Raw genomic sequence first — 17253 nt, forward strand, 5'->3', positions numbered from 1 at the left:
TGGGACGACCTGATTCCCCTGGGTCTACCCCAGCGCTTAGAACAGTGCTCTGCCCATAGTAAGCGCCTAACAAATACCAACATTATTATTATTATAAATACTATTGAATGAACAGTGCCTGGCACATAGTAAGCTCTTAGCGAATACCCCAAGTGACTGAGGTTCCCACATTATTAAAGATCTGCTGCCCTGCTAAAGGAACTAATCCCAAAAATGCATTCATTCTTTATTCATTCAATCGTATTTAGTGAGCGCTTACTGTGCGCAGGGCCCTTGGGCGAATATAGACACATTCTCTGCCCACAACCAGCTTATAGACTAGAAAAGCTACGCCGAGTCTGAATGCAGGGATTTATAGTGTCATCGTTTATCGTGGCCAGTGGATACATTCAACCCTCATAAGCCAGAGAGAAATTCAACCCAGGGAAACTGCCAGGACTGGAGTACACCTCTGAGAGGAAGGTGTTTCAGATGTTCTTGAGAGACTCCTGGACTCTTAAGACTTGAGCCCTGTATATTTCTATAAGAAATAAAATATCAATCAAGTTAACCAGACTAGAAATTTCCTACACACGGGTGTAGAACACGGCTAGCGTTTCTAGTCCGACCGGAAAAATCATCCATCTTAGTCTGTGGCTAAAAGGGAATATTTGAAAATATATTAAGAAACATTTGCATATTTCCCAAGTAATTAAGAACCACTCAAAACGCCAAGGTTTGTCTAAGGTGTGGAATGAACGCCGTCGTCTGGAGACACAACTGAGCTTCAGTTAACCAGAGGGCAAACGCTGGCCTAGACTTTTAATGAACCAAACCTGGTGATAATGCGATGGACCCGAAACACCAGCCGGCATACGGAGAAGGTAAAAATAGCAATCTCGGGATTGAAATTGCATGAAGCCCTTCTTTCTCCTGCCAAAAAACATATTAAAATGTACCAAGGAGAACCCTAGAGGTGTGGGATTTAGAGGTGCCACCCGAATCTGAGCCGACAACTTAAACCTATCATTTTTTCTCTTCTGAATTCGGAACCATCAACCGATGTCAATCTCGGAAGCGCTTTCGTGTCACTGTAGTGTGTCAAGACAGCAGTTCACTGAAAGAGGAAAATGCCAAGGCTAACACTCATTAGGAAGTTGAGGGAAAAGGACTAAAAGAACATGAAATTTGGTAAAACTAAAACAGAAACCAAAACCACACATTTAGTACAGTGCTTGGCACATAATAAGTGCTCAATAAATACCATCGATTGATTCTATCCCCTACTATTCTACTTGGCAGCATCATTATTTTTTTTAATGGTATTTGTTAAGCACTTACTATGTGCCAGGCACTGTTCTAAGCTATAGGGTTGAAAACAACTCAACTGTGTGGGACACAGTCCTTATCCCCATTTTAGAAATGAGGGAACTGAGGCACAGAGAAGTGAAGTGAGTTGCCCAACATCACACAGCAGACAGTGACAGATTAGAACCGGGATTAGAACCCAGGTCCTCTGGCTCCCGGGCCAGTGCTCCATCCACTAGGCCATTCGGCTCAATCATTAAAAGCCCTATGCTTGCAGGGTTAATTGTGGACTAAGCACTTGGGAGAGCACGTTTCAAACAGAATTAGCACACATGATCCCTGCCCATAACGAGCTTACAGACTGGAGGGGGAGATAGACATTAATATGAAATAATAAGTGAATTATAATGTATAATTCAGAGGTCTATACATTGCAGTGCATTAGTCCTGCAAGCCAGAGGGCCTGAGTTCTTGGGAAGCAGCGTGGCTCAGTGGAGAGAGCCCGGGCTTGGGAGTCCGAGGTCATGGGTTCGATGCCACTTGTCATCTGTGTGACTGTGGGCAAATCACTTCACTTCTCTGGGCCTCTGTTACCTCATCTGGAAAATGGGGATTAACTGCAAGCCTCAAGTGGGACAACCTGATGAGCCTGTATCTACCCCAGTGCTTAGAACAGTGCTCTGCACATAATAAGCACTTTAGAAATACCAACATTATTAATGCCGGCTCTGCAACTTGTCTGCTGTGTGATCTTGGGCAAGTCACCTCACTTCTCTGTGCTAAAGGGCTAATTTCCTTTAGATACAAACCTTTAACAGACACTGTAAAATGAGGCATATTTAAATGAATTTATTTCTTCCCCTCCAGCACTCGGTGTTGACGGAGCCTTGTCTGAATATGTTTACGGTGGGTCTTTTGTGCCCAGGCCCTTCTTACGAGTGACGGAGGAGTACAACGTCGCTCCCCAGACAAAATGTTTCGAGGTCAGTCTTCCTAAATAATGAGTCACAAAAGGAATCAGTATAAATCCGCTTTAGTAAAGAAACGTGAGTATGAAAAAGACACTGGGTTAACAATGTGCAAAGAATAAAATCTGGACACTGAACCTCTCCTAAACAGGTTCTGTGAATCAGTTCGGAATGAAGTATTGAAATGTTTTTTGCTGCCAAAAGGCTAAGGCACTTTCCACTGTGCTTCGACGTCCATTTTTAGCTTCTCTTAGACACTGTGATCCAAGCCTCTTCCTTCGGTGAGGTCACCAGCTCATATTTTGTCTCGACTACTTGTCCTTCCACAGGATGCAGGTTCAGTTTCCTCACCAGCACACTGAGGAGAATAGTAGCCACCACGTACGCAAACCTAGCCAAGAAAAGGAGTACATCATTATCAGAGAAACTTTCCAAACGACAACCGGCCAAAGAGACGGATCGTTTCTCGTCGGCCCCGAGGCAGAAGCAACTCATTCGTTCACTCGTTTTTAGAGCGCTTACTGTGTGCAGAGCACTGTACTACGTGCTCGGAGAGTAATAATAATAATGATGGCATTTGTTAAGCACTTACTATAAGCAAAGCACTGTTCTAAGTGCTGGGGGGATACAAAGTGATCAGGTTGTCCCACATGAGGCTCACAGTCTTCATCCCCATTTTACAGATGAGGTAACTGAGGCACAGAGAAGTTAAGTGACTTGCCCAAAGTCACACAGCTGACAAGTGGCGGAGCCGGGATTTGAACCCATGACCTCTTACTCCCTAGCCCGTGCTCTTTCCACTGAGCCACGCTGCTTCTCAGAATACAAGATAACAATCAACAGACATATTTCCTTCCTTCTCTCCCTTCCTCCTTTTGCCCCATCTCACCTCAGCTCAGGACACTCCTGAGTTCCTGAAAATCCCAAAACGGAGAGATTTTTCTCAGCAGATTCATCAACAAATCGGTCTGGATCAAACCTAGAAAGAGGAAAACGGGACTGAGGGCTGGACGCAAAACCCGCTCGGCCACAAGTACTTCACATCTGGTAGGTCTCACACAGTCACATTATATATTAATCAATCAATGGCTTCTGTTGAGCACATACTGGGCACAGAACCCTGTACTAAGTGCTGCTAAAGTGTACAGTACCCATATTACAAATTACCTACGAGTACTGTACACTAACACCACTTAGTTCAGTATTCTGCACACATTACGTGATCATCAAATATATATTATATATATTCCACATACATGTAAACAAAAATAATGAGGGGAAGAGCCTACTAAAATTCCATCGTCTTGGTTGATCACATTTTTGAAAGTCGCTTGGGACTATTAATGTCCAGTTTTAAAAGGGAATTCAATCTCTTCCCCATTTCTCCCTTCATTGCTTTCCCAAGAATAATTTTCATACTCCATTTTATGCAACAGAATAGGGTCAGAATTCATTATTTTTTTTTAAAATTGCTTTCATTATGAATGTTGGCTTCAAGATAAATAGTAAGGAGCCAGATTTTAATTAAAACAGATTTCCATGAGTAAATGATAAAGTGAGAATGAAATATCAAGAAGGGCACCATTTGAAAAACATTTTTGGAACCATCAACCATCAGTAGCTCAGGCAATTTCTTTTGTAGCTCAGGCATTTCATTTCATCTCTTCAATGGCCAATTTGTTAAAATCTTTGGTTTAGCTTTACCTATACCCACTTTAGCCTCAATTTAAAAAAATGTATTCTTGATCTCATCTTCGATTAGACTGTAAGCCCGTCAAAGGGCAGGGCCTGTACCGATTTGTACATTCCAAGCGCTTAGTACAGTGCTCTGCACATAGTAAGCGCTCAATAAATACTATTTAATTGAACGAATCTTAGAAGTGTCCAAAGTGGGGACCCTGAGATTGTGCGCCCTATTTTCCAGATCTTAGTTTTATAACCGGTCCCCAAAACAACTAACATCCCTCCCCGATACCCTGGCTTTGCAAGCAGCCTCTTCATTATTGGGAAAACCCTCCAGCTTTAAAAGACTTCACATCTGTGAAGTCTGAAGATTTACCTAAAAGGTTAACATCAACCTTTCTGTTCTTCTCCCTTTCCTTCCCCATGCCACTGACTAAACAACCTGGCTGATAAAATAACTACTATATTAATAAGAATTTTAGCATTGATTAAGCACTTGATTAAGCATGTCAAGCACTGAGCTGAGCATGATGAGACACACTCCCTTTCCTACATGGAGCTCTGATTCTTAAGAGGGAGAATGAGTAGTTTATCCCCCTTCTACAGAACAGGAAACTGGAGCACGGAGAGGTCGAATGACTTGCCCAAGGTCACTCAACAGGCAAATGGAGGAACCGGGAACAAAACCCAAGTCTGTGGCCCCTCTGGACAGTAAACTTCTTAAGGACCTAAGGGCAGGAATCAGATTTACCACCTTTATTGTACTCTCCCAAGCGCTTAGTACAGTGCTCTGAACACAATATAATAATAATGTTGGCATTCGTTAAGCGCTTACTATGTGCAGAGCACTGTTCTAAGCGCTGGGGTAGACACAGGGGAATCAGGTTGTCCCACGTAGGGCTCACAGTCTTAATCCCCGTTTTACAGATGAGGTAACTGAGGCCCAGAGAAGTGAAGTGACTTGCATACAGTCACACAGCTGACTAGTGGCAGAGCCTGGATTTGAACCCATGACCCCTGACTCCCAAGCCTGGGCTCCTTCCACTGAGCCACGCTGCTTCTCTATAAGCACTCAATAAATAAGACTGAATGAATAGTACAGTGCTCAGCACACATTAAGATCTCAACAAATATCACTGCTTGATTGCTTTTTCCACTAGGCCATAATGCATCTGACCCCTACTGCAGAGAAGGAGAGGGGAGAAGTCAGAGAAGTAGAAAACGAGTGAATAGATCTTCTCTGTGAATCCTGAATTGGATGAGAAAGACATGTAAACTTTAATTTTAAAGACTGGAAGGGCTTGGGTTGGCCTAAAGAAACGAGTGAGAACGGAGAGTATCCGGAGACGACTGGGAAGTTAAGACACCATGAAATACAGGGGAGAAGAATGGAAGCGAGGAAAGTGGAGCAGAGCAAAAAGGAAAAATAATGAATATAGCTACATCATCTCTGCTATAACATGCGCTTTCAAGATGAGAAGCAGATTGGCCTAGTGGATACAGCATAGGCCTGGGAGCCTGAAGGACCTGGGTTGTAATCCTGGCTCTCCCACTTAACTTCTCTGTGCCTCCGTTACCTCAGCTGTAAAAGGGGGATTAAGACCGTGAACCCCATGTGGGACATGAACTGTGTCCAACCTGATCAGCTTATAGCCCCAGCGCTTAATACAGTGTCTGGCTCAGAGGAAGCATTTAACACAATCCATTTCAAAAACAAAACAAAATGAAAAACACGGTTTGGATCTTATATGATGGAAGTATCCGGGAGCTTCCTTTCCCGTAGTGTGCTCCGCTCTAGGTGTAACACGATCCACAGGTTGTTCGATTAAACTCAGTGCAAGAAGAAAGAGTTGTGCTCATGAGTGTTGTGTTGGTCAAGTTGTGATGCTACCAATCATTTCAGCCTCTGCCTTAGGCTACCTGTACTGTACAGGACTTTGGTTTCTTTAGGTCTTTGCAACTTTACAGTATTTAACCCGGTAAAAGAGCAATGTGGAACAAGAGTATAAAGTATTCTGTTAATGGTGGAGAGGTCTGAATGTCTGAATTTGGTTCAGAAGATGTCAGTCTTCAAACCATCTACTCCCTAAGCCATTAATTCCCATTGAAACAATCCTTCAATCAATGGTACCGAGCGCTTACTCTGTTCTAAATGCCTGGGAGAGTACAATGCAACAGAGTTGGTAGACACAATCCCTATCGCGAGGAGTTTGCAGTCCTAGAGGTAACTCGATTTCTCCCTAGCACGTGGTTCCTCAAGAACGCAATTCTTAAACGAATGCTCTCCTAATCCACGTGCAATTTTATTCTACTAGAGACTTGGAAAATTCAATAGGCGTGTCCGGAGTGAATAACCCTCCTAGATGCAAAGAAACATTTCCATATCCTCTCTAAACGGTGATGAATGAAATGCTTGGGATTTCATACTTGTAGGGGGATGGCCAAGCTGAGTGATCCTGAAGCATGACACCGAGAGCATAAAGAACAAGGGTCTGAAATGACAAGAAAAACCCAGGGTTAGACACAGTTGAACAAAGAGAAATGATCTGAACCCAGGCACGTTCTCATAAACGTACCTATTTCGTGGGCTCTTTTCTAAATGCTTGACCTGCAGAAAAAGTGGGTGGATTTAAAGATCTTTCTTACCTTTCTAGGGATAACATGGTGGTCAATCTTTCCCTCTAGGTCCTGGAGCTTCGCAGCAATGGGTGTTAGTTTCGCTGTCCTCACCGTTTCACTCAAAACCTGCCGGCAATATCTAGAGAAAGAAAAAAATCTCATTCTGAAACAGGAAATGTGAAGTTAAACGTTAGAAGCAGCGTTCCCTAGTGATAGAGCATGGGTCTGGGAGTCAGAAGGACCTGGGTTCTAGTCCCGGCTCCATCACTCGTCTGCTTTGTGACACTGGGCAAGTCACTTAACTGCTCGGAGCCTCACAGTTCCCTCATCTGTAAAATAGGGATTACGACTGTGAGCCCCATGTGGGACAGGGACTGTCCAACCTGATTAGCTTGTATCTTCCCCAGCGCTTAGAACAGTGCCTGGCACATAGTTGGCACTTAGCACGGTGCAGTGGATAAATAATATTTGTATTTGTTAAGAGCTTACTATGTGCAGAGCACTGTTCTAAGCGCTGGGGGAGATACAAGGGAATCAGATCGTCCCACGTGAGGCTCACAGTTAATCCCCATTTTACAGATGAGGTAACTGAGGCACAGAGAAGTTAAGTGACTTGCCCACAGTCACACAGCTGACAAGTGGCAGAGCCGGGAGTTGAACTCATGACCTCTGACTCCAAGCCCCAGGCTCTTTCCACAATGGGCCCGGGAGTCAGAAGGTTATGGGTTCTAATCCCGGCTCTGCCACTTGTCTCGGGCAAGTCCCTTAACTTCTTGGTGCCTCAGTTACCACATATGTTAAATGGGGTTTGAGACTGTGAGCCCAAGTGGGACAGGGACTGTGTCCAACCTGATTTGCTTGCATCCACCCCAGCGCTTAGTACAGTGCCCGGCACATTGTAAGCACTTGACAGATACGATTAAAAAAATGCCATACCCAGATATCCAGTTGCCCGAAGACTAGGGAGGACTGGTCGGGCGTGTTGGGAAAAACAGGTAAAAGGCCGGCTGTCGGAGATACTGAGGCACCATAACCTTCATCGGGCAGGCACCAGGATTGCATTTGCTCACTTGGGAATTGCTGCAGATTCTTTGAAATGTCAGTGGCTCCTCTGCGGGGGTTACTTTGAACAACCTTCCCCGTGGGATGGAGGATAAGGGAAAAACCTGATACGGCAGTTGGATTTTAGGGTGGTAGAGCTGGGACTAGAATCCCCATTCTTCTGACTCCCAGGCCTGTGCTCTTTCTGCTAGGCCACGCTGCTTCTCCATGCTACTTATGTCTTTGGATGACTCAAATGTCTTTTAGTGTCAGACAGCCACCTCATCAGTAAGATCAAAAATACAAACCGAACGTGATTTTTAAGGAAAGAATAAAAGAGAAAAATAATGTATGTGAGCAAAAGTGGCTACAGAAAACAAAACTTTGAAAACCTCCCTTCTTGGACAGTCTTTTCCTCCCATTTTGTTGAGATTTGCCAGTTCGTACCTGAGCTGCTCAATTTTCTCCTGGGTAATTGAGCCTTTCCCGAGAACTTGGTCCACCTCCTTGAACAGTTTCTTTTGAACATCTTCTGATGTGGTCAGGAAATAAATCGCCCAGGTGCATACTGGAGATCATGCAAGTGACCATACAATAAAGAGAGCATCTTCTTAGTATGGGTGGGGAAGAGAAATTTCAAAGCCTGCAAATTGGTAATTTTCCTTTTCCTAATGCAAAAGTTGAAATGTAGAAATTTTGGGCCGTTCAAAAATAAAACCCGATTTTTCAAACACAACAGAATGTATGGCGTTGTCAAATTGTTTACTGGACTTCTGGGATCTCAGGGCATATGGAATAATAGGAATAGAACATGGCTGTGAACATACTGTTGCCAAAAAGAGATATTGCAATCTGGAATTCTTCTTCCTGGCAAACCGGGACCAAGCCTGCTGAATGCCAACATCTCTTGGATTAAGTGATAATGTTTTAAAAAAGATTGCAATATAACAATATAACCGAGTTCCCTGACCACTACAAGCATTAACACCTGATGCCCCCTTATTAATGATAAATGAATGAGTGAAGGATGCCATTTCTTAAGCTCTATGTGCCAAGCACTGTTCTAAGCACTGGGACAGAGACAAGGTAATCGGGTTGTCCCACATGGGGGTTCACAATCTTAATCCCCAAGATCCACAGAGAATTTAACTGACTTGCCCTAGGTCAAACATCAGACGAGTGGTGGAGTCAGGATTAAAACCCAGGTCCTTCTGACTCCCAGGCCCGTGCTCTATCCACTAAGTCAAGCTGCTCCTCGGGTTTCTCAACCACTGCATGTGTGCCCGGTTAGTGTGAAGGGCTTAACCGTAAATGATTGAACAGGATACGAGGTTGAAGAGTTTTATTCATTTTTTTCTTAAAAAAAGACTGCTGGCACTGAGCCCAATCTTGCCCCCTGCCTTACTGGAAAAAGCAGTGTGGCTCAGTGGAAAGAGCCTGGGCTTGGGAGTCAGAGGTCATGGGTTCGAATCCCCGATCTGCCACTTGTCAGCTGTGTGACTGTGGGCAAGTCACTTAACTTCTCTGTGCCTCAGTTTCCTCATCTGTAAAATGGGGATTAAGACTGTGAGCCTCACGTGGGACAACTTGATCACCCTGTACCTACCCCAGTGCTTAGAACAGTGCTCTGCATATAGTAAGCACTTAACAAATACCAGCATTATTAAACCAATCAATTGTATCTGTTGAGCGCTTACTGTGTGCAGAGCACTATATTAAGCGCTAGGGAGAGTACGATTTAACAGAGTTGATTCCCTCCTCCCTGGATGGCCCTTTGCATTAAGAAGTTAGTGGAAGGGGACTAGAGTAATGTTGGACCTCCCTCTAGCTGGATCACCACTGGGAGTTTCTGCCTCCTCAGGACTTCTCCTCCAAAGGACACCGGGCCCACCCTCCCTTCCTCCCTCCCCCAGCTCATCCTGAGACACTTCATAGCGTGTTACACGGCCAGTGAGGAAGAAAGGAGAACTTCTCCCACCCCTCGAATCCAGGTCGACTGTACAGCAGCTATTTCCCTTAGCTTTTGGGGTAGGCGGGGGGGGATCACAGATAAATACATAATATGAAAGAACTCTGTCATTTGAAAAGGGTTGGAGAAATATGGCAGCAGATGGCTCACTTTGGGAGAAAAAAATCCTCTCTGTTGAACTGAGGGGTTTGATCTGACTTCAATGATACTATCCTTTTCTAGTTCTCCTCTTTATAATAATAATTCATTCATTCAATCATATTTATTGAGTGCTTACTGTGTGCAGAGCACTGTAGTACTATAATTACAGTATTTGTTAAGCGTTTACTGTATACCAGTAAATTTTATCTACGCGCTGGGGTGGACATAAACTCATCAGGTTGGGCACAGTCCCTGTCCCACATGGGGCTCATAGTCTCAATCCCTATTTTACAGATGAGGTAACTGAGGCCCAGAGAAGTTAAGTGACTCACCCAAGGTCACAGAGCAGACAAGTGGCGGAGTCAGGATTAGAACCCATGACCCTCTGATTCCCAGGCCAGTGGTCTAACCACTATACCATGCTGCTTCTCTCCTCTGACTACTCCTACACAGTCTAATTTGCGGGCTCCTCCTTCTGCCTCCCACCCCGTAACTGTGGGACTCCCTCAAGGCCCAGTTCTGGGTCCCCTTCTGCTCTCCAACTACACCATCTCCCTTGGGGAAACTCATTCGATCCTCCAGCTTCAACTATTCTCTGCCATTTCCCCGATCTGTCATTTATTTTAATTTCTGGCTCCCTCTCTGCTCTGTAAGGTCCTCGTGGACCGGGATCGGGTCTACCTACTCTACTGCACTGTACTCTCCCGAGCGCTCCGTCCAGAGCTCTGGACACAGTAAGCGCTCAATTGATACCTTTGACCGACTTGATTTCCAATCATGATTTCTGTGGCCAATTAGTTCTTCTCCTTGGCAGAACTCAATATTAGTAGGCTGGAATCAGAGTCATAATGAAAGGGAATTACAGGAAACTTCAAGACTCAACAGCCCCAGCTGGTGTGATACTGGTAACAGATCATCTTTATGTGACTGACAAGAACGCCCTAACTGTGAAGCTCCATCAGGGCGTCAGCTGCGAAGCTGAACTTACAGAAGGGCTCTTGATCGGCCTGCTGCTGCTAAGGTGCCTAGGTGAATCATTTTTCCAAATTACAGGAAAAGGGAGGAATATTGGGAGACGGAGAAATAAAGGAACAATCTCTCTTTTGCTTTCTAATACCTTTATCTATACGTGCTTGGTAAACAAGAAGACAAACTCCGTTACTTACGGTTGGCAGTTATTACACATCCTGCCAGGGAGAAAATCATACTGTCTTCTAGGACCTGGGAATGGAAGTGAAGATGATTGAGAGACAGCCTAACAGAGACATCGACTCGGGGGGTGGGGGGAGCTAAGCGGGAGAATGCCCTCCTCGGGCTTGGATCCAGAGGGGTGAAACTTCTAGCTTTCGGACAGAATGGTGTGAATGTCAGGCAGTCAAGCAATCGTTCTTATTGAGTGTTTACTGGGTGCAGATCACTTCATTCAATTCTATTTAATAATAATAACGCTGGTATTTGTTAAGCACTTACTATGTGCAAAGCACTGTTCTAAGCGCTGGGGGGATACAAGGCGATCAGGTTGCCCCACGTGGGACTCACAGTCTTAACCCCCACTTTACAGATGAGGTAACTGAGGCACAGAGAAGAGAAGTAACTTGCGCAAAGTCACACAGCAGACAAGTGGCGTAGCTGGGATTAGAACCCAGGTCCTCTGACTCCCAAGCCCATTCTCTTTCCACTGAGCCACGCTGCTTCTATTTATTGAGCGCTTACTGTGTGCAAAGCACTGAACCAGAGCACTGTACTAAGCACTTGGGAGAGTACAATAGAACACTATAACATACACTTTCCTTGCCCATAGTGAGCTTACAGTTTAGAGGGTGAGACATATATTAATATTGAAAAAAGCAAAAGTGGGGGTGCTGTGGGGGTGTCTGTATCACTTTGGGTGATTCAATGAGAGAATGCAGCCGGGTGTGGTAAGGGATGAGGACAAGGCTGCGTAATTCCACAAGATTTCAGTACCGGTGGGAATGGTGGGAGTTGTAGACAGGGCTCTTCACAGTAAACACTAAACAAATGCTTGGGACGATGACAAGGCTCGAAAATGCAGGCCTGAACTGGTGTCCAAGCCAAAAGGGGGAGGATGGAGAGAGAGTGAGACCCTAAAAGGACGTGGATTCACAATGCTCCAAACAAATAGCTTGGCGGTCTTCTAAGTTCAAATTTCTGAGATTCACTTCACCACTACAGAGTTCCTGGGCTCCGCTACACAAATGATGACAGTTTTCCTCCTGGAGAAAAGAGGGCAGTTATCTCTTGGGCTCTGGATTTGGGGGAGGGCCGGTGCCTGATCCATGAGGTGGAATGAGGTGGCAAAAGGCTGAGAATGTGGCATTAGGGATTCCCGTTCACGTGGACCCCTTCCAACTTATTTTCCTCATCTTTTCTTTTGCCCCTCTGTTTTATATCTTTTCCTACCTCTGCTGCTAGCTCTTCTCCTTTACAGTGCTTTCTCTGGGCTAAACCTTCCTGCCCCTCCCCTCGACTCCGTATGGCGTTTATCTTGTCTGTTGGCTCACCGCTTTCTCTCTCCCACTCCGGGAAGGTCTGGCACCTCTCCAAGCTTTAAATGCACGTGACTGTGGTGAAGGGAACTGAATAATCAGGACAGTTCCTGCTGCTTTTCCGACCTTAACTTGTGGTGTCATTTATATTAATGTCCGTCTCCCCCTCTAGATGCTGAGCTCGTTGCGGGTGGGGAAGGCGCCTGCCAACTCCATTGCCCTCTCCCAAGTGCTCGGTACACAGTAAGCACTCAATAAATACAACTGATGAAGATGACGGTGGTGGTGTTTGTTTCGGTGTCACCCTCTGTCTTGGACGGTTTAAGATCGAGGGTGGGAACTGCATTACTGACTATGGCTAATTTCTTTTTTTTTTTTTTTTTAGCTTCATGAGTCAGCTCTGGGAGGGCACAGTTATAACTCTGGACTCTGAATTCATTCATTCATTCATTCATTCATTCATTCATTCATTCAATGGTATTTACTGAGCGCTTACTATGTGCAGAGCACTGGACTAAGCGCTTGGAATGGACAATTCGGCAACAGATAGAGACAATCCCTGCCCAATTATGGGCTCACAGTCTAATCGGGAGCGACACAGAAGCAGTGTGGCTTAATGGAGAGAAAAGGACTTGGGAGTCCGAGGACGTGGGTTCTAATCCCGGCTCCTCCACTTGTCTGCTGGGTGACCCTTGGGCAAGCCACTTAACTCCTCTGGGCCTCAATTACCTCATCTGGAAAATGGGGATTAAGACTGTGAGCCCCCCGTGGGACAACCTGGTTACCTTGTCTCTATCCCTGCGCTTAGAACAGCGCTCGGCACATAGTAAACGCTTAACAGATACCATAATAATAATAGAAGCAGTTCTTGGAAGAGGCAGTCAGAACAGTAATGGGAAGGTCAGAATTGTCACCAGAAAGAACCAGTCCTGCACGCAGCAGAGAACAGCAGCTCCAAACTGAGGGGGCGGAGGGACGGCCTCAGGATTTAACAGGACAGCAACGGCAGAGGTGCCAATTACCTGCTTGTCATTTAAGTTCCCTTGTAATAAGGAGTCTATGAAGACGTGCTGGTTGAAGTTTCTTCCTCTTCGATCTTTTATGACTTTCTTTAAAACGGATTCCATATCCATTACGGCTTAAAAAAATCCAAAGACATGATATTACATTAGGATAATCAGTCTCTTGAAAACGGAGAAACTGTCTCATGTAATCAGAACTACAGGTATATTTTTTTTAATGGTATTTGTTAAGCGCTTACTATGTGTCAGGCACTGTTCTAAGAGCTGGGGTAGAGACAAGGTAAACAGGATGGACACCGTCCTTGTCCCATACGGGGCTCACAGTCTTAATCCTCATTTTACAGATGAGGTAACGGAGGCACAGAGAAGTGAAGTGTCTTGCCCAACGTCACACAGCAGAGATGTGGCAGATCCAGGATTAGAACCCAGGTCCTTCTTCCTCCCAGGCCCACGCTCTATCCACCAGTCCATGCTGCTTTTGTATAATGCTACAGTGTTGAGGAAAAAGCAAAGAGCAATTTCACCAACAATAAATGACAATCTTAAATTGGTTCCTAGTGGATTATTTCATGACGTTTCCTAAACGCTACTTGTCGAGCACAGTTCTAAGTGCTGGGGTAGATACAAGTTAATCAAGTTGGGCAGAATCCCTGACCCACAGGAGGATCACAGCCCACGTAGGAAGTAGAACTGGTTACTGAATTTCTCATTTTACAGTTGAGGAAACAGAGGCAAAGAGGAGTTAAGTGACTTATTCAAGTTCACAGAGCAAGCAAGTGGCAGAGCCAGGATTACAACCCTAATCCTGACTCCCAGGCCTGAACTTGTTCCACTAGGCCACCCTGCTTCCCAGCTCGGCTGCAGTTCCCGGTTTTAAAAAACTGAATATACATTTGGCGAGGATCGATATTCCACCTGAATCTGACCTCCCAATTCTATTCCTGCCCCAGAGCCAATTAATTACGGGTGCACTCGATAGCGACAAGTGTACAAAACTAGGAACTGTGTTTTTGAAGAAATCTACAGATCAATGGACTATATGAAGAGAAACATTATTTCACACTAATCTATCCATAGGAGGCAGTGTGCTGGCAATGAGAAGAATCTCACATTACTATTATTAATATTATATTTAAGTGCTTACTGTGAGAAGAGCATGTATTAATGCTGGGAAAAGGTAGACGGATATTAATTTAGACACAATTTATGGCCCTCGGGGATTCACAATCGAAATGGAGAGGAAATGATGAGACTATAAAGCTCGTTATGGGCAGGGAACATGTCTGCTAATTCTTTTGTATCGTCCTCTCCCAAGCGCTTAATACTGTGCTCTGCACAGAGTAAGCACTCAATAAAGACCACTGATTGATTGACTGATTGAGAAACAAGGGAAACAGAGGAGGAAGCTCAGTGAGAACAACCATAACAATAGCAGCAATATAAGCCTGCTGGCAGAAACAATTCTAGGGTTTTCTTGAATGCTCCAGGTAGGGCCACCTTAAGATCATTATCTAAACCTCTATTCTGGTAATTTGAGGGAGACAAATCTCATGATTTGTTGACAATTTTTCACAGAACCTACCTCTACCTAACAGCTTCTAATGTTATTTGATGGGTCAGCTAATGATTGAAGGCTTTGCTGAAATTCTAGACTGTAAATTCATTGTGGGCAGGGAATGCATCTGTTTATTGTTATGTTGTCCTCTCCCAAGGGCTTAGTACAGTGCTCTGCACTCTGTAAGTGTTCAATAAATACAACTGAATGAAGGAACAGGGCTGGTAAATGATAGGTTGGATGTAGACAAAGCCATGTAGCCTCAAAGGTGCCTCTTGATTTGCTCAGGAATCCACCTGACAGCTGATGCCTGGGGTGATGAATAATAATAATAATAATGGTATTTGTTAAGTACATACTGTGTGCCAAGCACTGTTCTAAGCGAGCTTCTGCCTGCCCTCCCTCCTTCATCCCACTGGAACCTGCCTCTCAGCTCAAGGGACACCCTGACAGGGATGGAAAAGCTTGAAATACTGCAGGTCAATCTGATGAATAATGCTGAAATTGGGATTCTTGGACCAGGCTAGTGACTCTGGAGGGCAGGGAACTTGTCTGCCAACTCTGTTGTACTGTGTTCTCCCATGGGCTTTGGAGTCACGTGGGGTTCACAGCAGTAATCCCCATTTCACAGACGAGGTACCTCCTTAACTAATACCAACATTTTTTTTTACCTGAGGAGAGAGAAGTTAAATAACTTGCCCATGGTTACGCAGCAGACAAGTGATGGAGCCGTGACTAGAACCCAGGTCCTTCTGACTCCCCGTCCTGTGCTCTAGCCATTAATCCACACTGCTTCTCTACTGGGACCCTGAGGAGGATGCAGGGATTTGTAACCAAAGACTATTATGGCCGGGAGCCCGGAGGTACTGGCTGGACTCACCCCCCACAGCCTCACCGCCCAGGCAGTGTGTCTAGCTTAGGCTCTTATTTATTCTCTTAATCCTCGAATCTTTAATAGGTCAATTTTTAAATGCGCCCACTATCTGTAATCTGTTGACTACAATTTATTCCTTTTTCTTATGTAATTGTCTTCCGGAGCCTAGACTGTGAACCCCCTGTGGATGGGAGGCCATTTTTGAACTGATAATTTTGCATTTATCCCGGGGTTTAGCAGTTCCTGGCATAGAGTGAGCACCTAATACATTCCCCAATTAACTGGTGATAATAGAACGGGATTGTAATTAAAATCTCTTTTCTAGACTATGCTGCTTTGCAAAGGAGATGGTATTAGTGCTCACATCACTGAGTTTGTGCAATTATGCTAATTTGTTTTGCTTTTTATATCCATTTCTGACAGCTAAACTTACCCTCTTCATACTGCTTTTTTCGGGTAGCACTTTTGTCAAGTGATCCATCCAAGAAACCCTTTCCAATTTCAGACCAAATCTGAAAGAAAAGAGAGAGAGAAATGAACTTAATCACACGTTCTAGAGGCAACTCTTGAAAGCCATGTCTAATACCGAGCTAAATGAGCTACGAAATGAGGAACATTTCCTCTTTGATGGTACTAATAATTGAACTTTTTGTTGATGTAGAATTTATAATCTTAGAGACTAGTTTTAGAGATAAGTCTATGTGTCAGGATTTGTGACTCTGAGTCAAGATGCTCCAAATGTGAGTCACTGGAATCAGAAAGTTTCCTAGTTAAATGATGTTTCCAAAATCCACTCCTCTCTGCCATCCAAATGGCCACCATGCTGGTCCAGGTATTTGGCACATTTCAGCTTGATTACTACCCCACCCTCCTTGTTGATCTCCTTGCCTCCAGTCCCTACTTCACTCTGCTGCCTGGATCACCTTTCTAAAATGTTGTTTTTTGAGGTATTTGTTAAGCACTTATTACATGTCAGGCACTGTACTAAGCGTTGGGGTAGATACAAGCTAGTCAGGTTGGACACAGTCCTTGATTATTGGACTCAGAACTCATGGTCTTAATCCCTATTTTACAGATGAGGCAACTGAGGTGCAGAGAATTTAAGTGACTTGCCCAAAGTCACACAGCAGATAAGTGGTGGAACCAGGACTAGAATGCAGGTCCTTCTGACACCCAGACTCCTGCTCTTGCTTGCCGTGTGACCCTGGGTAAGTCACTTAACTTCTCTGTGCCTCCGTTTCCTCAACCATAAAATGGGGATTAAATGTCTGTTCTCCCTCCTACTAAAACTAGGAACCCCGTGCGGGACAGGGTCTTTGTCTGACCTAATTAAACTGGACCTACCCCAGCACTTAGAACAGTGCTTAATACATAGTAAATTCTTAACAGATACCATAAAACAGGGCAAACAATAACAATATTAATAATGACAGTCGTATCTGTTAAGTGCTTGTTCTGTGCCAGGGACTATACCAAGAGCTGGGGCAGATGCAAGAAAATCGGATTGGACTCAATCCCTTGTTCCACATGGGGCTCAGAGTCTCAATCCCCATTTTACAGATGATGTAACTGAGGCACAGAGAAGTG

The 17253-nt window shown here is 44.6% G+C and overlaps 1 protein-coding gene across 2 annotated transcripts in view; it reads right to left on the bottom strand.

The window, feature by feature from the left end:
- Nucleotides 1-2303: 2303 nt before the first annotated feature.
- LOC100074598 (cytochrome P450 20A1) overlaps nucleotides 2304-17253 on the bottom strand; it is a 42202-nt gene continuing 27252 nt past the window's right edge. For both annotated transcript variants that reach the window (XM_029069445.2, XM_029069443.2), the window contains 8 exons: nucleotides 16100-16178; nucleotides 13238-13353; nucleotides 10875-10929; nucleotides 8046-8166; nucleotides 6585-6696; nucleotides 6366-6430; nucleotides 3145-3234; nucleotides 2304-2646 (listed from right to left, as the gene is read on the bottom strand). In XM_029069445.2, coding sequence (XP_028925278.1) covers nucleotides 2496-2646; nucleotides 3145-3234; nucleotides 6366-6430; nucleotides 6585-6696; nucleotides 8046-8166; nucleotides 10875-10929; nucleotides 13238-13353; nucleotides 16100-16178 — 789 coding nt within the window. In that variant the 3' untranslated portion in view covers nucleotides 2304-2495. The remainder of the gene's footprint in view (nucleotides 2647-3144; nucleotides 3235-6365; nucleotides 6431-6584; nucleotides 6697-8045; nucleotides 8167-10874; nucleotides 10930-13237; nucleotides 13354-16099; nucleotides 16179-17253) is intronic.

The sequence above is a fragment of the Ornithorhynchus anatinus genome, chromosome 7 (genome assembly GCF_004115215.2).
Source record: "Ornithorhynchus anatinus isolate Pmale09 chromosome 7, mOrnAna1.pri.v4, whole genome shotgun sequence".
Lineage (NCBI taxonomy): Eukaryota > Metazoa > Chordata > Mammalia > Monotremata > Ornithorhynchidae > Ornithorhynchus > Ornithorhynchus anatinus.